The 18,141-nt window shown below is 44.2% G+C and overlaps 1 protein-coding gene across 7 annotated transcripts in view; it reads left to right on the forward strand.

The window, feature by feature from the left end:
• Positions 1-3,440: 3,440 nt before the first annotated feature.
• The window catches only part of RASSF4 (Ras association domain family member 4), a 28,938-nt gene continuing 14,237 nt past the window's right edge, over positions 3,441-18,141 (forward strand). For 4 of the 7 annotated variants that reach the window (XM_045283691.1, XM_045283696.1, XM_045283695.1 and 1 more), the window contains exons 1-3: positions 3,441-3,654; positions 15,306-15,399; positions 15,996-16,071. In XM_045283691.1, the coding sequence (XP_045139626.1) occupies positions 3,600-3,654; positions 15,306-15,399; positions 15,996-16,071 (225 nt within the window). In that variant the 5' untranslated portion in view covers positions 3,441-3,599. Of the gene's footprint in view, positions 3,655-3,697; positions 3,762-12,357; positions 12,427-15,305; positions 15,400-15,995; positions 16,072-18,141 lie in introns of those variants that run through there. The other 3 variants (XM_045283692.1, XM_004716250.2, XM_045283694.1) reach the window with 3 other exon arrangements.

The raw sequence follows: 18,141 nt of genomic DNA on the forward strand, positions 1-18,141 counted from the left end.
CTATATACACGTGTGTGTGTGTGTGTATATATTGTAATAAAAATGTTTACAACTACAGAAAATACACTGTCTTAAAATAATGTTTACTTTGGAAAGAATTATAGATTCATGTGGATATTTCAGAGAGATTTTGTGTCACCTCTATCTAGTTTCCCTCAAAGGTGACATCCTGTGAAACTTTAATTCCTTATCACTGCCAGGATTTTGCTAATACACACAAGATACAGAACTAGTCCTTCACACAAGAAACCCTCCTGGTACCCTTTTTCAATCACACCCCTTCTGTTCCATCGCCACCCTTCCTGAGCCCATTTTCCATCGCCATAATTTTGACATTTCAAGAATGTTATATGACTGGAATCATACAGTATGGAACTTTTTGGCATTAGTTTGTGTTTGTTTGTAAGTCTGATTGTTTTCTCAGCACAATTCTCTGGAGATTTAACCCAAATGTATGAGTCAATTTATAAGTTTTTTTCTTTTTTATTCCATGGTATGGATCTAACACAGCCTTTTTAACCATCCACCCAATGAAGGATATCAGGGTTGTTTTCAGTTTGGGGCTATTGAAAATAAAGCTGCTGTACTGGTAGACTGGGTTCTTAAGAGCAGCAAAACTAGTGACATTCACATGTGTATATAACGAAAGAAATGTCTGTCAAGACAGTGACTCACATAGGTATTGAAGCAGGTAATTCCTGTCTGATTTTTATATCTATTTTATATACTTACATAGTCAAGGCCCAGTAAAAATGTATTGGGTTAAAAAGGGTCCTGAGTGAAAAAGTTCAAGAAGCCCTGGTTTAGAGCAAGGCTTATGAAACCAAGGTTATAGGTTTCATGTAGCCCTTTGTCCATTTTTATAAATAAGCTTTTACTGAAACCAGAATCAAGTCATTCATTTACATATTGTCTATTAGCTCTTTCAGCAGAGCCCTTATAATCCACATAACTGAAAATACTCTCTAGCCCTTTAAGAAAAAAATTCTCCAATGCCTGCCTTAAACAAATAGGACCTTATATACATGATTAAAGAAGCGTCCTAGTAGCCTAATTGTTAGGGGTTGGGCTGCTAACTGTAAGGTCAGCAGTTCAAAACCACCAGACATTCAGTAGGAGGAAGATAGGACTTTCTACCCCAATAAAGAGTTTGTCTTGGAAACTCACAAGGGCAGTTCTACTTGTCCTGTGGGCTCAATATAAGTCAGCATCAACTAGGTGGCAATGAATTTTTTTTTTTTTGATACAGAACAAAAAGCCTAGAGTAAGCAGTATAACAGCTCTGGCATTCACAAATGGCCTGTGTCCTTTTATATTTATGCTCTGCCACCATTAATATGTGGGCCTGTTGTTTCATGATTAAAAATGGCTGGCAGCACTCCACATTATATCCACATTCAAGATAGGAAGGCTGAGGGGAGAAGTACCTATTTGTTCCTTCCATCAGAAAAGCTGACTCTAACCCTACCACCCTCTCTCAAGTCCCTTCCCATAGCACACCCTTTCTCTATCTCTTTACCTGTAAAACATGTCTAATGGCACAGTGTAGCTTCAAAAGAGGCTACCAAAATAGTGAAAAGGATTAGGATTGTCACATTGATTCATACAAGTGGCTTTTAAACTTTTTTAACTTTTTAAACTGTGACACACAAGACATATGTTTTATACCAATGGATATACAGAATTAAAACATGATAATGCAAACAAAAATCTCATAAAATATTATTTTACTATGTGTGCTATGCATTTATGTTTTTTCTCTCTTAAAAAAATACCAGGCACATCTTCCACTAAATTAATTTTACAACCCATTCCACACTAATCATGGACCTAGAGAAAACCTTAAATAGGTCAGGGAATGATTTACCCTGGAGTGCTGATTGTGATTGGGGCAACAACTCATGCTTCCTATTCTCCCACTGTGCACCAGGGACTCCACTCAGTGCTTTACGTACATCCTCCCTACTCCCCTCATCACTCAAAGGAGTAAGTGCTACTACTTGCCTTTTTCATGCAGCACAAGTGTCCACTGTCAGAGTTTTCAATTCCTTCATTCAGAAAAAAAAGAAAAAGAGGGGCAGTGAAAATGAGGAAGGCCTCCAACAAGAGGGATTGGCACAATGGCTGCAAAAATCATAGGAACAATTGTGAGGCTAGCAAAGGATGGGGCAGTGTTTCATTCCGTTGTGCATAGGGTTGCTATGGGTTGGAACCAACTCTATGGCACTTAACAACAACAACAACAACACAGTGCTGCAGAGTTCCAGGGGAACTGTGTGTCTCCCTAGTTCTGGGTCCATTGATAACATATGGCAAGAATGAAAACTTAGGATACAATTCTCAGCCCTGTTGAATTTTACCCTGTTTTAGAGAGCCTCAGATGTGATGGCCAGAGCTTCAGGCTATGCAGGAGTAAATATGCGCAAGGGAAAGGGATGGACCATTCTCCGTGAATTCGCACGAGGGCAGAGCTGGGAAGCCCTCTGACTGGTGATCTCTAGGCCATGACTTTTGCATATGGAGAAAAAGACTAAAAAGGGTTGCACGCACAAATCCAGCTGTCCTAACAACGGAGTGAGGAGGAGCGCACAGACTCAAATTCCTTTGAAGCTGTATTTTGTGTATATGGGCCTTTCTAGAAGGTTGATAGCTTTTATCAGATCCTAAAGTGGTCATGACTAAATGAAATTATAGTGATTTCGGTTGGAGAGAAGTCAGGATTGGAAATTGTAGAATAAAAGAGAAACTGGAAACTTTCCTGTGGGCTTTTCAGACACAGTGAACTATTCAGAGCTCCCTAAGTGCTCTGAAGTTTTCTTAGAGCAGGCAAATTTTCATCTCCAAGTGGTGCATGGAAGAAGTCGCTAGATCCGTGGAGGGTTTGTTTGTTTGTTTGTTTGTTTGTTTTTAAGCGGGGAGCTCAGAGGCCACAGTGTATTTATTTACCTGGTACAGCAGCCAGGCGTTCCTCCAGCAAAACACAGCAAACGCTCCAGCTTTTATTGATTTGCATCCTACTTCCCCCACCTCCCAGCTACGCCCACAAAACTGGGGACCTCCAGCAGCCTTTGTGAAAGCTCAAGGCCCCCACCTTTACCGCGGGGTGCCTGGCCTCTCCGACCATAATCCGGACCCCACACTCTGCCAGGGTCTTAGGATGCACTGGCCCATAGGATTTGGTCACAGGATGGAGCCAAGCGAGCACACCCACCTCTCTCCTGGGTCGTACTGCATCATCCAGAGCCCTGACCTTGCCTGGACCTTGACTGACCGCCCGGACAGTGTCATTGGATGGTGCCGGAGGAAGAGCGGATGGGACAGCGCCATTGGGCGGTGCCGGACGAGGGGCGGAGCGGAGAGTTGCCATTGGTAAGCCGGGGGCGAGGGCTGGTGCGGGGCAGGGCGGAGGCTCGCAGCGCGCAGGCCCCGGCATTCGGCACTGCTGGGCAGCTCCGTCCGTTGCAGCCGTGGTTCCTGGGCCGTGCGCTCTCTGGACAGTGAGTGATGCACGGGCATCAGAGGCCCAGGAGTCCACCAAGTCCACTGTAGCCCCGGCCCACTCCTAGTCCACTACTGCCAGCGGCGGGGCACGGTGCTCTATGGACCACAGCACGCCGGATCTTCTTGTCTTGCCAGGTTGGTCGGGCATCCCAGGTAAATGCGATGGCACAGCGGGAGCCTTGGGCCATGCTCGATGTGAACCTTGTGCTTGGCACTACTTTAAGGGGAAAGCACTAGGTACTCAGACCTGAAAACGACAGGTGAGTGTGGCCGCGGGTTACACTTCAGCCCGCCTCTTTCCTCGGCTCAGTCAGTCTTTTAGAGGTGGAAGGAAATAGTAGCAATTGGGCACAGCGCTGGACTTGATAGTGGCAAGATATAGTAGAGGTGGCTTGCCCCACACCAGTTATTTACAATGATTGAAAGTCACCCTTGTGCCATGCACACTGCAAAGGACTTTTGCACAATAATTCACTTACTCTTGTGAGACTGGAACTTTCATTTTCCCCATTTTCAGTTGAGAAAATAGAAACTGAAAAACCAAATCCACTGCTATCAAGTCGATTCGGATACATTGCGACTCCGTAGGACAGAGTAGAACTGCTATTAAGGGTTTCCAAGACCACACGTCTGCTAGTCTCTCTCCTGTGAAGCAGCTGATGGCTCGAACTGCTGACCTTGTGGTTAGCAGCCCCGCATGTAACCACTGTGTCACCAGGACTCCAGTGAAGCTTGAAGAGTCATGTGTTTGCTCAACTTTACCCCTTGGGTAGCTGAGGCATGAATTGAACCTGGGACCTGCTTGGACTCTAGGTCTCCTGCAATTAACTACTAAAGGCGGAAACCATCCCACCCAATCCGCAGGCCTGCACCTTCCACATTTTGTCTCAGTGTATTTATTTACCTGGTACAGCACAGTAACCCATTGTTCTGCTGGATGGGAAGGCCTGCTCTCATGCCAAGATCGGTGCCAGGCCAATGCTACTCTTTCTTAAAAGACAGTCAAAAGAATCAGTAGCCCCATGTCACAGAGGAATGAAATAAGGTCGCATGGTATTGTGTCCTGGGATTCTAGACTTAAAACCCAGGCCTGATGGGCTCCACAGTCATGCACTTTCACTTGCTGTGCTGTAGTGTAACCGTCCCCTGGCCAGCACCAGGTGTCCATCTGGACTGGTTGCCAGACGCCATGCTTTTAAAGAAGTTATTAGTAGCTCAATGGTTGTTTTTAGTCACCATGGGTTGTTCAAAATCATGACAACCTTGGGTATAACTTCCAGTTAAATATCCATCTGCCTGCCTCTTACTGCTCTGTTCCATTAATAAGGACGGTGGAGGGGAGGAGGGGAATCAAAGGACACAAAGGAGAAAGAGATGAGAGAGAGGAAGACATGGAGGGAGAGAAAGAAAAGAGGGAGGTGAGGGAGAGGAGGAGAGAGAAGACACTAGAACAGCGTTTCTCAACCTGTAGGTTGTGACCCCTTTGGGGGTTGAATGACCCTTTCACAGGGCTCGCCATATTTATAACAGTATCAAAATTACAGTTATGAAGTAGCAACAAAAATAATTTTCTAATTGGGGGCGGTCACCACAACATGAGGAACTGTATTAAAGGGTCGCAGCATTAGGAAGGTTGAGAACCACTGCACGAGTGTGTGTGTGTGTGTGTGTGTGTGTGTGTGTGTGTGTGGCAGCGGGGGCAGGGGTGGGTACATTTACCTGGACTAGATGAAAAAGACTAAATGTAGTCAGGTGAAAACATTGCTAATCAGAAGTTGTCATGGGTGTGTTTCAGGTCCTTGTTGGTTAATAGTGTCTGTTTTCATTCGTTTAGTCATAATTTTATGTGTAGGTGATTCAGAATTTGGGTCATGGGACAGTGCTAGTTGTAAAGAACAAGCAGGAACAATGATGCATCCCAGTTCAGATCCTAGGAATACCAAACCTCGCAGGTGTCCCTGATCACGGATGGGCTAGAAAGCACTCTGAATTGGGCTTCTGGGGGCCTGTTCCTGGTTCTGGTCTGCCATAGCCTCAGTCAGGACATAGGTCACCACCTCTCTAGTGCAGTCAGGTATATCCTTTCACTCACAGCCACTCTGCCAGGGCCTCTTGTCCTCTTTGAGTTCCACATGCTCCGTTGTCTCAGTGGAGTCCCTTACTCCCATTATCAACAGTGACACCTATGCACACTTCAGTTTATTGTGAATGAGCATGATACCAGGTCCCTTCAGCTTATCTCTTTTACTAGCCTTCACATAGTTGAGGTTTCTAATTATTTCACCAATGAGAAATCTGAAGTTCAGAGACAGAGAATGACTTGTCCAAGGTCATATAGTTAGACAATCATAGAGTACTGAACCCAGATTTTTTCAAAGTCTAAATGTTTTTGTGTCATAGAGTATACTGAGGAAAATATGTTGAACTTGTTTTAAAATTAAACTTGAGTAGGAAGTAGCTGTACTTCCCAATATTTCTGTGGTTTTTATGTTTGTTCAAGAGGAACTTAAAATTTAGTTAGTCTCCTTTTCCGCGTGAACCCATCTCCTTCCCTGAGATACACTGCTGAGCAAGAGATTTGGGACCATCTCTCCTAGCCCTGCGTCACCTTGGGGAGCTAAATTGGGGCTGTCATCCAGCCCCATAGCCACAGAGACGTCTGGAGCCCTAAAAACACTGTAGACTAGCTACCAGTAAAACCATGGCTAATCATCCACCACACTGACACCACAGCAAAATTCTAAACTTCTCTCCGTGTGCCTCACAGTTTCCTCTTTCTTGTGGTGACACATTTTGGCAGAGATTCTTAACTTGGGATCTGGCAATGTAGGGGAACATTGACAAAGGTCTCCAGAGAACGTGTTTGCATGCACACATATGCATGCATTTTGTTAAGAGAAAGACTTAAACTTTCAAGAGACTCCAATGGCCCCCATAACCCAAGAGATGCACCATGTCTTAGCTGCACAGGAATCATCCACAGCAGCTGTACGGGACACACAGCCTGACTATAGATGTGACAGATGGGGTGCAGCTGGAGACAGCCCCTAGGATCTCCCTACAATAGCTGCCACTGTGTGTTTGGCCCCTGTGTTCAGCTTCCCCTGGGAGCATTGGCCAGTGGTCATTTCATGCCTCTGTCTTGCCCAGAGAACATAGCTGAGAGGATCTCTGTTTCCAACAATCATCTCCTCTGAATACAGAAGGTGAGCCTAGTGGATAGGGAGTACCCACAGGATGAAGGAGTTTGCATGTAATAGAGCAAGCAGGCTAAAGACAGCTTTTTTGCTCAGGTTGCTGAGCCTTGAGATCAAGAGCAGAAATTAGAAATGCTGCCTTGAAGGGGTATCCCTGGGCTGGGCTGTGGAGGGAACTTAGTGGGGAAAGATTCTGAGGGTCAGATTCTTCATAGAAAGAAGATGGTGCAAGAGTAATATGTGTGGTAGGAGGAGAGGACTGCCCAGGAATAATTCAAGGCTATTTAATATGAGCTGGGAAGTGAAGGGAGTGGAGCTGACCAGAGGCATTAAGACTTGCTTGTCTTCTTGCTCTCTTCTGTGACCATCACCTCCCTCTGGACTGCCCTTCTGCGACTTCCTAGCCAGTTTATCTCGAGGGAGGGGCTGGGAGGGATGTGAGTCAGAGGAATGGCTGATGGTGGCGATAGACAGGGAGAGATGGAAGTTGGAGTAAGAGACTGGTATGAAGACAGCCAGGAAAGAAGGACCAGGAAGAGCAGCTGTCCAGCTGTTTCTACCATCTTTACCAAAACAGCCAGCTTCCTTGGAAAAATTGGAAGCCCGGAGTGGCCATGTCCAGCCCAATACCCTCTCACACAGCAGCATCTTCTTTCAAAATGCCACTTTCTGCTCTATTTAAAAGATGTTTGCTTTGGTGCCTCCTTGCTGCCTTGGCTGATGCTTGTAAGTCATAGCCCTGGGTTGTGGAGCAGGGAATTTGGGCCTTCTAGGAATGGCAGCCCTTCATCAGCACCTGCCTTCTCCCTAGGATCACCCCCCTGCCCCATTCCCCTTCAACCCCTTGGTGTGGGAGCAAGACCAGACTGAGAAGATCCTAGCTGTTCACATTCACTGTGCCTTGTTTGTGTTATTTTGCTTCTCATAATCCTCTCTTGACCTGCTTGGTTTAAATCATGGCTAAACAGGAAAATAGAAATCATAATTTCATGAAATGTTGGAACAGAGATTACCAAACTCTAGGATTTCAGGCATCCTTCAACATTTCAATTATAATAAATAATAACCATAACATCAATGTTTTCCATTTTGCCAAATAAGATAACCACTACCATTTATTTTTGCCATAATTTTATGAAAGAGGTTAAAAAATGGGACATAGTTTCTTTTAAAAAAAAGCTTTACAAACATATTTAAATTAGCCTTCCCTTTCTCGCGTAGTCTTTAAGCATCAGGCAGGAAGTTCTGTGGTGACTCTCCCTGCCAGAGGTGCTGCTGACTCAAAGATACCCTGTAGGATCCGGTAGAACTGCCCCTGTGAGCTTCTGAGGCTGTAACTCTTTATGACAGTAGAAACCTCATCTTCTCCTCTGGAGCTGCTGGTAGTTTCAAACTGCTGATCATATAGGTAGCACCCAAACTTGTAAGAGTTACTCCCAGTCCTGTGAAGTTTCTTGTACTCATTCAGTAGTTTCTTAACCAATATTTATGGCCCTCCTAGGATATAGTGGCTTTTGAAAAGGGGTGTCAAAAAATATAGTTGTCCTCTCCTAGGATACTCAATTCCATAACCGCAAAAGATGACCAAGCTTAGCATCGATAAAGGCTTCAGTGTTCTTTGTCCAAAGCCCAAAGCCTAACTCAGAGGACAATCATAAGGCTCTGCTGTCATCAGCAGCTCCTCCTTATATTGGAAGAGCAGCCAGAGAAGTGGAGAAAACAGCTCACAGTCTGTTACTAGGAACAGGTAACTCAGGCTAGCAACCTAACTGCAGCCCCTGGGCCCCTCCTCTGGGAAATTAGAGGCTAGGCTGCAGTTTAGCTCTCTGGTTGGGGCTGAAGAAAAATGGGACAAAGCATCTCCCAACCCAGGGCCTGGGTGAGGGAAGCAGGCCAGGACAGCCAGGCAGAGGAAGGGAGGGGACGGGCGGCAGGTAGTCGGTCCACTTGGCAGACTATGCCTCGGGTGGCAGGTAGATTCCAGCTCTACCTCACCTCCCCATTTTGTTTCAACATCAGCAACCTCCATTCCACCTGTTCATGAATTAAAAGAGGGTTGTTGTTGAGCTGTGTGCTCACTCTCTCCCTTCCTTTTCTTCTCTTTTTCTTGCTCCACATTCACTATTTAGAGGATGACCCTTAAGTAAATTCATTCACTTTCGTGTTCAACAAGACACTGGGAACATCAAGATGAATAAAAATTAAATCCTCAGTCTAGTAAATGTCAGCCATACACAATATCCAACATTAAAGTAGAATTTCATGAGTACTACTCCAGAGGTTGGGCCCTGGATCTCAAAGGAGACAGGTTTTTACCACTTGGGATCCAGGGAACTAGAGAGACCGAGTGACTTGCCTAGGCCCCGTAGCTAATGGGTATCCGAGAATACAAGAAAAAAATTTGTGCTTCTCTTTCAAGAGAAACTATTTTCCATGAGGTGGAGGTTCCCAACCCATTAGGCTCTGTATCTCCACTCCACTCCCACAATTTGGAGGAACTTGCTGTGCTGATCTGACCCCTCCATTGCCTTCCACCAACCCTGTTTTGGACACACACACCCCTCCCTCACTTGTTATACTGCCTCATTCTCTGTTCTTGACAAACTGAGATACTCACCATCCTCCTTCCTCTTGCTCCCTTCACTCTGCTGTTACCTCTTACCTTCCTTTACTTACCCTTTGCTTTCCACTTCTGAGCAACTTCCCGACCTGGTTCCATCTGACTCCAGCCAGCAGCAGTTAACAAGTTGGTTATATGTGTAAATGAGTGTATATTAAGGGAATCGAGTCTTCCCAAATCCCAGGGCAAGGAGGTGGATGCATACGTGATTCAACAAGTTATTTTCAATCAATGTCATTCAGAGCCTTAGGGAAGCCCTACAAGGTGGTGCCAGCCACCTACCTCACTGTCAACCGAAGAAGTCCCCTTTCACCTGAGCAATATAAATATTCCACTCGAACAAAGAATTCTATAGTTAAGAAAATGCCAATCTCATTAGATGGTAATATTCCTATTGTTCAGATGGAATAACTAAGGAAAAAGGAATATAATTGAAACCACACGGTTCCCAGTCTAGAGCTCTTTGGGAAAAAATCTTTTATCATTGAGTGTCTGCTGATTGGCAGAGGGACTTCCAATCTTAAGTGTTTCTGCCCCATAGAGCAAATGCATATATTACACAAATGTGGAGGAATTCAAGTATTAGGGTGCTTCAAAAACTTTGTGGGAAATTGAACTAATAGATACTGGAAGCTTCCACGAACCTTTTGAAGGCTTCTGTTATAAACTAAAGGAACCCTGGTGGGCCACGAAGTCAGAGGTTCAAACCCACCAGCCGCTACACTGAGATTTTCTTTCTGTAAAAATTTACAGTCTCAAAAAAAAAAAATGTACAGTCTCAGAAGCTCTTTGAAGCAGTTATACTGTCCTCTAGAGTTGCTATTAAAAGTCATAATTGACTTCATAGGAGTGGCGGTTTTTGTTTTGTTGTTTTTATAAACTGAATCATGGTCATAAATCACGGATCATAAGTCACAAACTGCAGCCCCATAAAGTACATCCATTTGGAAACTTTTAAAACTCTGGTTTCATTTAATTAGGCATATGTATGTGTATATGTCTATTTTATTATATTAACTGTATTAATCAAAAAGTCTAGATTATACTCCAATAACAAATTTCTGAAATGTCGGTGGCTTATCACAGCAGAGGTTATTTCTGCCTCTTAGTTCATGCCAATCTCCTTAGAGGGTAATATTCCTATTATTCAGATGGAATAACTAAGGAAAAGGAATTGGTCAGTAGAGAGCGCTGGTGCAGTCACTCATGGATCCAGGTTAACCAGGAGGAATCTGCACCATTGAGAACATAAGACTATGAGGATCACCATGGCCAAGAATGAAAGGGCTTGGGGGTTTGGGGTTTGGTGTAACCCTCGGGAGTGTGGGAGATCACATAGTCATCACGGTCATTCAGACACAGATCTCTCTGCCACAGCCAGTTAACTTTAACCCGTGGAATACCGGCCACAAAAATCCAGATTTTGGCATCTCCTATAAAACCAGAAGAGCTGCCCCTTAGAAGAAAAACAGGTATCTGGTTCCCCAGGGGATCTGTTGACCAGTGTCTCTCAACTAGGGCCTCTCTAGTTCCGGAAGACTGACTTTTCTTCCCCCAAACAGCTGTTAATGCACAATCCTGGGAAATGGATTTTACTCCTTACTCCCAGTCCTGGGAAGTTTCTTGTACTCATTCAGTAGGTTCTCAACAAATGTTTATGGCCCTCCTAGGATGTAGTGGCTTGTGAAAAGGGGTGTCCAAAAATATAGCTATAAAATCACAGAACCCTTTATTAAATAAAAACTTCAAAATGTGAAGCTATTGTTTCTTAACATATATCCTCCATCTACATCTTTACACTTCTGAAGGTGGTGTTTCAATCTCTAACCACCACCCCCCTAAAGGATTCTGCACTCTTTGCTTTACACCATTTCAAAATGGCAGTCTTGGCAGCCTCAAGGGACTCTTCCATTAAAATGTTCTTTGAGTTTGGGGGTACATAAAGCAGTCTGTAGGGTAGATAGGTAAAGCTTCCCATGAAATTCTCGTAGGACAGTGTGTTAGTCCAGGTTGACTAGAGAAACAAATTCATAGACATTTAGATATGTATAAGAAAGAGCTTGATATAAAAGAGCAATTGTATATTGAGAAAAAATTCCAGTCTAGTCCAGATCAAGTTGATAAGTCCGATATTGGCCCATATGTCTGATACCAATCTATAAATTCATCTTCAGACTCACCAAACACATGCAATGACGCCGAATGCAGGAAGATCACAGGCCAGTGGGTGGAAAGTCTTGTGGATCCAGTGGCAGTAGAAGCATCTCAATGCTGGCAGGCGTCTCCCTGGGGATCCTCCAGCTCCTGGACTCTAGTGAAGCTCCATGTGTCTTATCAGCAGGAATATGAAACAGTTTGTGTGTGGCCTGCCTCCAGGGAGCTATTTATCTCCGTGGTGCCTCCAAAGGAGGTCATCAAGCTACCCCTTCATTCTTAATAGTTTCAAGTTGACACCAGAGTATGCAACTACCACAGACAGTCCTTGCTACCTAGAAAGCATGAGCAGGTTCATTATCATGTTTGGGAGAAGAAGAAGAAAAAAAGAAAAAAGTCCTTAGCACATATTCCTGGCTATGTCTCACCAGTAAAGTTTTTAATTTTCTTAAAATTGTTTTCATAACAAGCCTTTACCATCATACTGTATCCTTCAAGAAAGTCTATCAAGATTATTCCTTTGGCATCCCAAAAAACAGTTGCCACAATTTTCTGAGTTGATTTCTCTACCTTGAATTAAAGGATCCAGCATAGCCCCTTAGAAACTACTGCTTTGATTGGACCTTTTTTTTTGGAAGACACCCTGAGGAGCAAGTGTATTGCTGAGAGAACTTGTGTGGGTACAGCCATCCATTGATAACAGAGATGTTTTCACATATTTTCTATGGAATAAACCCGTGCTTGTATGAACTAGAACCCTGGTAGCAGCACTTTATTTTATTTTTATGTTTTTAACTTACGTTCTCTCATTCCAGGTGCTAGAAGTAAAGCAGCGAAACAATGTCTACCTCATGAGGCTTTTATGCTTTCACAGGGTGAATGGGAGAGCGTTGTGGGGACTTGGGAGGAGATTCCGAGGCCTGGGAAGGGCTGCTTTGGCCAGGGTTTTCTGAAGTAAGTTAACATCAAATTAGGATGGAGATTGCAGCAGTCTTGCTTGCTTAAGCAGAGAATCCACTGCTGTGGAATCAACTTCAACTCATAGTGACCCTCGATAGGATTTCTGAAGTTGTAAATCATTATGGGAATAGCCAGCCTCATCTTTCTCCAGTGGAGTGGCTTGTGAGTTTGAACTGCTATACTTATGATTAGCAGCTCAACTTGTAACACATTATGCCACCAGGTTTCCTTTGTGTAGAAAATCAAACCAAACCCAAACTCACTGCCATCCAGTCGATGTTGACTCATAGTGACCCTATGGAACAGAACAGAACCAATCTTGTGAGTTTCATGGGAGTAGAAAACTTTGTCTTTATCCCCAAGTCTTAAGAGAGGAAAAGACATAGAGTCCACTAGGGAGATAGAAGCTCAGACTGACATAATAGTGACTCAATGGTGAAATTTTTGCCATCCATGCAAAACATACAGGTTTGATTCTTGTTCATTGTATCTCATGGTTAGCTATCACCCTTCTTTAAGTGAAATGATGCCAAACAGATTTTAGCAGAGCCTCTAGACTAAGCAAACTAAGAAGAAAGGCCTGGGGTGATCTACTTCCAAAAATCAGTCAATGAAAACCATATGGGCTACAATGGCCTGATCTGCAGCTGATCCTAGGGATGGCACAGAAGAAGCCAACATTTCATCCATGTTCATGGGGTCTACTAGAAACTCTGTTCAATATCTGTTCAATATTACACAATATCCCATTGGGGCTGACTTGACGGCAGCTTAGGAGCACCTCAGGATGGCTGGGCGGCAGAAGAGGAAATGAGGAGGGCTGGGAGAAAGGCTGGCTACCGGCAAGGGAGCACACCACCTCTAGGCCTTGCTCTAATGCACTTAGTTAAAACCAAATATAATTGTGCAGTGGACCCACAGGAACAATGTAACTTAGAAACCCAGTCACATGACCTTACCCTGGACTGAAGGCAGTTTCTGCATGGAGGATGTTAGAGGAACTGGGGAGAAGAGAACCCAAGCAGGTCACTTTTACCACATGCAATTTCAGAAGCTGGGGAACGGAAACTATGTTTAATCCCTGTTGCCCTGAGGAGAAGCATGTAGAGGCCTCCAGCTCCTGGGCCCCTGGTTCTCCTTTGCCCCACTCCATGTGTCTGAGAAGTGGGGCCTTGTTGCTGACTTCATTGGGGATCTCTCTGTAGGAGGACAGTCTCTCTCCCAAACATAGAATGTCTTTCTCTGGAGTAAAGCAGACAGGCAGATAATTATCGACTGGTTCTGAATGTGCTCCACCCTAAAGCCATGACCCTTTTCCAGGCCAACCATAGTTTCCTGAATAAAGTGCTCATTCCTTTCTGAAGACAACATAAGACACATTGTGTTTATGAATGCCATGGAGTGAGCAGAGAAAAGCCGAGGCAGGGCTGAATCAGGGCCCAGGGGATATAGCATAGGCTACCCTGAGAACTTTAAAAAGGACAGCAGTCAGGCCTGACCTTGAGCCGCATAGTAAAAATTGCACACAAAGATTGGAAAGGTGTGACAGAGTGGGGTTTATGAGACTAGTTTCGGGGTTTTGTGAAGGAATGGCTCAGTGTGACCACATTTGCCCTGACTGTATGTATGTTGGCTGTGACATCTGAGTGCTAATTAATCCTAGCCGCAACTTGGAAGATAGGTATTAAATGTAAGGTCAGGACTAGAGAATGAATGTGTGTGCATGTATGCGTATGTGTGTTCATAGGCATGTCTGCATATGTGTGTGATTTGTGTGTCCATGTATTTGTGGCTCCATGTGCATTTGCCTAGTATGTGTATACATGTATGCATCTATGGGTGCATGCCTGTGTGGTGTGTGAGAGTATTTGTATATGTATATTATGTATATGTGTGTTCATTTGTATGTGTGCATATGTATATACATATGTGCATGTATGTGTTTGCATATGTGAGTAATACTTCAGCTCACTGCCCAGCCTTTAGAAGGCCCAGCTAAAAGAGTGTTCCAACAGAATAATGTGGAGACAGAGGTGCTACTAACAGGATTTACCTTCGATGAAATAAACCCAGGAAGGCCTGACAAGTTCTCAAGCTTTCCAAGGTTGTGGATGGGGAAAGACAGAAACGATTTGGCGTGTGGATTCACTAACAACCTTATAGAAGAGTGATCACTGCATTGTATAGATGAGGAAACAAAGGTTTAAAATCCTTTGTCTGATATCAGTATAGAAAAGAGCCTAAGAAACCAAAATCAAGGGTCTTGAGTTTGAATAGTGTCTTTGGTGCTTACTAGTATATTCTTGCGTGAAGAACTTAACCTGTCCTCCCTGTTTTAACATCCATAAAAGGGGAATATAATGTTGACCTCATAATGTTACAAGGACTGAAGATAAGTCATGGAAAATATTCAATATAAGTGTCTCATGAGTGAGTACTCTGTGCTGATGTCCCATGTGGAAAGCTCACTCTAGAGCCAGGGCTGGTGCCACCGCACGCGACTCACTGGGGTAGAATTGTAGATTGAGGCCAGTGGTTTGGCAAGACTGGTGGAAGAGCACTGAAGTAGAAAACCATTGTTACTGTTGTCCCGGCAGGAGGGAAACAAGTACGTGTGTGTTGGGGGAGGTGGGCGGAGTCTGCCCTGTAGAGGGACTAGTTGAAATTCCTGGATATTATGGAGGGCTTGGAGTGGAATTTGGTAGGGCAGGTGATGCCCTTGACAACAGTTTGGACCTGACTCCAGGACGGGTGCTTGGCTGTCACTTGACTTAGTGTAGCCTGAGCCTCTCAGTCACATTTGTCCTGCGGCCTCCACATCAGATCTCTGGGCCCTGAGGATTTGGTGTAACTTCTGTGTAATTTCCTGGCAGGTAACTTGCAAGTCTACAGACAAGAGAAGAAGATGAAGGAAGATTTTCCACCCAATTTCCATGTGCCTATCAGCAACAGCAAGTCTATTCTCAAGTAAGCCTTTGTGTGCAGGAGGGGCAGTACGTCTTCCATCTCCTTTGACACAGCCCCTTAGCGTCAAGGTGATCCTGGTGGTATTCCTTAGCATTCTTTGGCTTGCACTACCGTCATTATCATGTGGATGGCCCCCTTCTAATCCATTTCTCTTGAGGTTCTCCTTTCTTATGATGACACTAGTCATGGACAGTGTGACACCCACACTGAGAAGCTACATCTACCACTACAGGAAGTGATATGGGAATAAAAGCAAAAGTCTTCAAAATGCTAGCTCCTTGCTCGCTTTGACCTTGATCCAGACCTAGGATATATAGTCACTGGTTGATGATCTGTAATCGTGAAAGGATGGAAACACTCAAATATGCAAATAAGGTCTATGGTGTGAATCTTAGTTCTTTCTATGCTCAACCTCATGTCTTTTAGAAGGGCGTCTCTAAGACTCAAAGGCACAGGTCATGATGGCTTTGTCTGATTATGCATGGCTGAGGAAATTATGCTCATTTTACAAATAAGGAAACTGAGGTCAATGAGGCAAAATGACTTGTCTAGGACTTTGGCCACTCCAAAAGTATCTGATGTTTTCCTCTTTTTAGGTCAGAGCTGTTAAACTTGCTAAAAACCTACAACTGCTACCATGAGGGGGGAAGCTTCCAACTGAGACATAGAGAGGTAATTCTATTTTAATCTTTTATTCATTAAATCACCTTTTATCCTAGTTTGTTAAGGGCAGTCATGATTTAAACCTGTTGTTTCAAAAAACAAAACCAAACCTGTTGTTTCCAGATATGCATTTATACCACCTCCTCTACTTATAGAATTGTTTCAGTTTGAAGAATAACATATGTTCATCCTAGTCATTGCCTCCCGGGCCAAGGACCAGGTTACCAGTGGCTGGGATTCATCCCTTGGTCTCCATGTAAATGGAGCTGAGAACCAGAACCTCCTTGTGAGAGTTCAGAGCAAGTTAGAAATCACCTTGTTTTCTATCCAGGACTTTTGTCTTAATGAATTTCTGGGACAGCAGAGTGTGAAGCTCAGAGATAGCTGACCAAAGGACTGTGGCTTATCTGAGATGACAGAGTGATGGAGGAATGAAGGCAGGGTTCCCTGGCTGGCCAATCTGAATACATTTCAGAAGAAAGCCTTCAAAGGGAGGAAAAGTTCCCTAAAGAGGCCCTTTGGATGCCGTACAGTTGCTCCCACATAATTTGGCAGGGCCCAAGACCACCCCCCACCCCCCACCCCACCTTTGGTATCACTGTGGCTCTAGCCCCCACACTTTTCTGAGCCAAGTACTGTTTTAGAGGAATCTAGCAGGAGTACAGGGTTTCACTTCATTGGCCTCTTCTGCCTACAAGGCAGGACTCTTAGAGGCAAAGTCTACAGAGCAAATGACTTAAGAAACCAGACTTGAGACCGGGGCCAAGGCATCTGGTGAGCCCCATCATGCTGAGTGCCACACTTTGTGCTTTTTGTAGTATCTTTAAACTTTTTCCAGCCCATTCCATCTCATCACCTCTTCCTAATACTTTATCAGTCAGGATGACCAGCGCACAGCGCAGGACGCCATGAACAATTTTCTATGGAAAATTACTTTCCACTATTTAGATAGAATTTGGAAGTCCCTCTCCCTGTGCAGCGGTTCCAGTGGTTCCGCTGTCCCTTCTGACTGGATGTTTGTTGGCTCCCAGATCATGCTCTTCCGTTTTTTAAACTAGTCATTTTGGACAACTGGACCCCTTCCCTAAACCAAGACTTCTACCCACTACTCCTCAGTCTATCCTTGGAAGTAGCCTTGGTAGGCCAGGCCAGCAAGTCACGGTGTTCCAGGAGCTCTGATCAGGTGGGCCTGCATGAGAAGGAAATTTCTGACCCATAATCCATGTAGTACTGGGCTGCCTATGACAAGATGGCAACCTTGAATCGGAAAACGGCATACCCTTCCTCCCCCTTATCCCACCCCACCCCACACAGTACATTGGCTAGAGCCACAAGGACTTCTTCTTTGTCCTCTCCATGTTGCCTCATGTTGACATCAGATGGATCTTGGCTGAAAGTCAACAGTACTAAAATATGTCTTCTTGTGTTTTGTTGACTATACAAAGGCATATGACTATGTGGTTCATAGCAATTGAAAAGAATGGGAATTCCCAGACACTTCCATGTGCTCCTGCAGAACTTGTATGAAGAGACAGTTATTCAAAGAGAAAAAGGTCATACTTGTTGTTGTTGTTGTTGTTAGGTGCCGTTGAGTCTGTTCTGTCTCTTGGCAACCCTCTTCACAACAGAATGAAACACTTGCTGGTCTTGTGTCATCCTCACAATTGTTGCCATGTTTGAGCCCATTATTGCAGCCGTTGTGCCAACCCACCTCATCGAGAGCCTTCCTCTTTTTTGCTAACCCTCCATTTTACTATGCTTTATGCCTGTCTCCAGGGACTGGTCTCTCCTGACAACATGTCCAAAGTATGTGAGATGAAGTCTCTCCATCCTTGCCTATAAGGAGCATCCTGGCTGTACTTCATCTAAGATGGATCTGTTTATTCTTGCAGTCCATGGTGTTTTCAATATTCTTAGATTTTTCTTTGGTCTTCCTTATTCAGTGTCCAACTTTCACATGCATATGAGGTGATTGAAAATACCAAACCATTTGGAAAAATTTTTTTAAAAGAAGCAATATAGAAATATCTTAAATAATAGCTTTATTGTCTTGTCAGCTATTATTAAATATTTTTCCTT

This window comes from Echinops telfairi, unplaced genomic scaffold (genome assembly GCF_000313985.2).
Source record: "Echinops telfairi isolate 266 unplaced genomic scaffold, ASM31398v2 ScPeMD7_7465;HRSCAF=8503, whole genome shotgun sequence".
In the NCBI taxonomy this organism is placed as follows: Eukaryota; Metazoa; Chordata; class Mammalia; order Afrosoricida; family Tenrecidae; genus Echinops; species Echinops telfairi.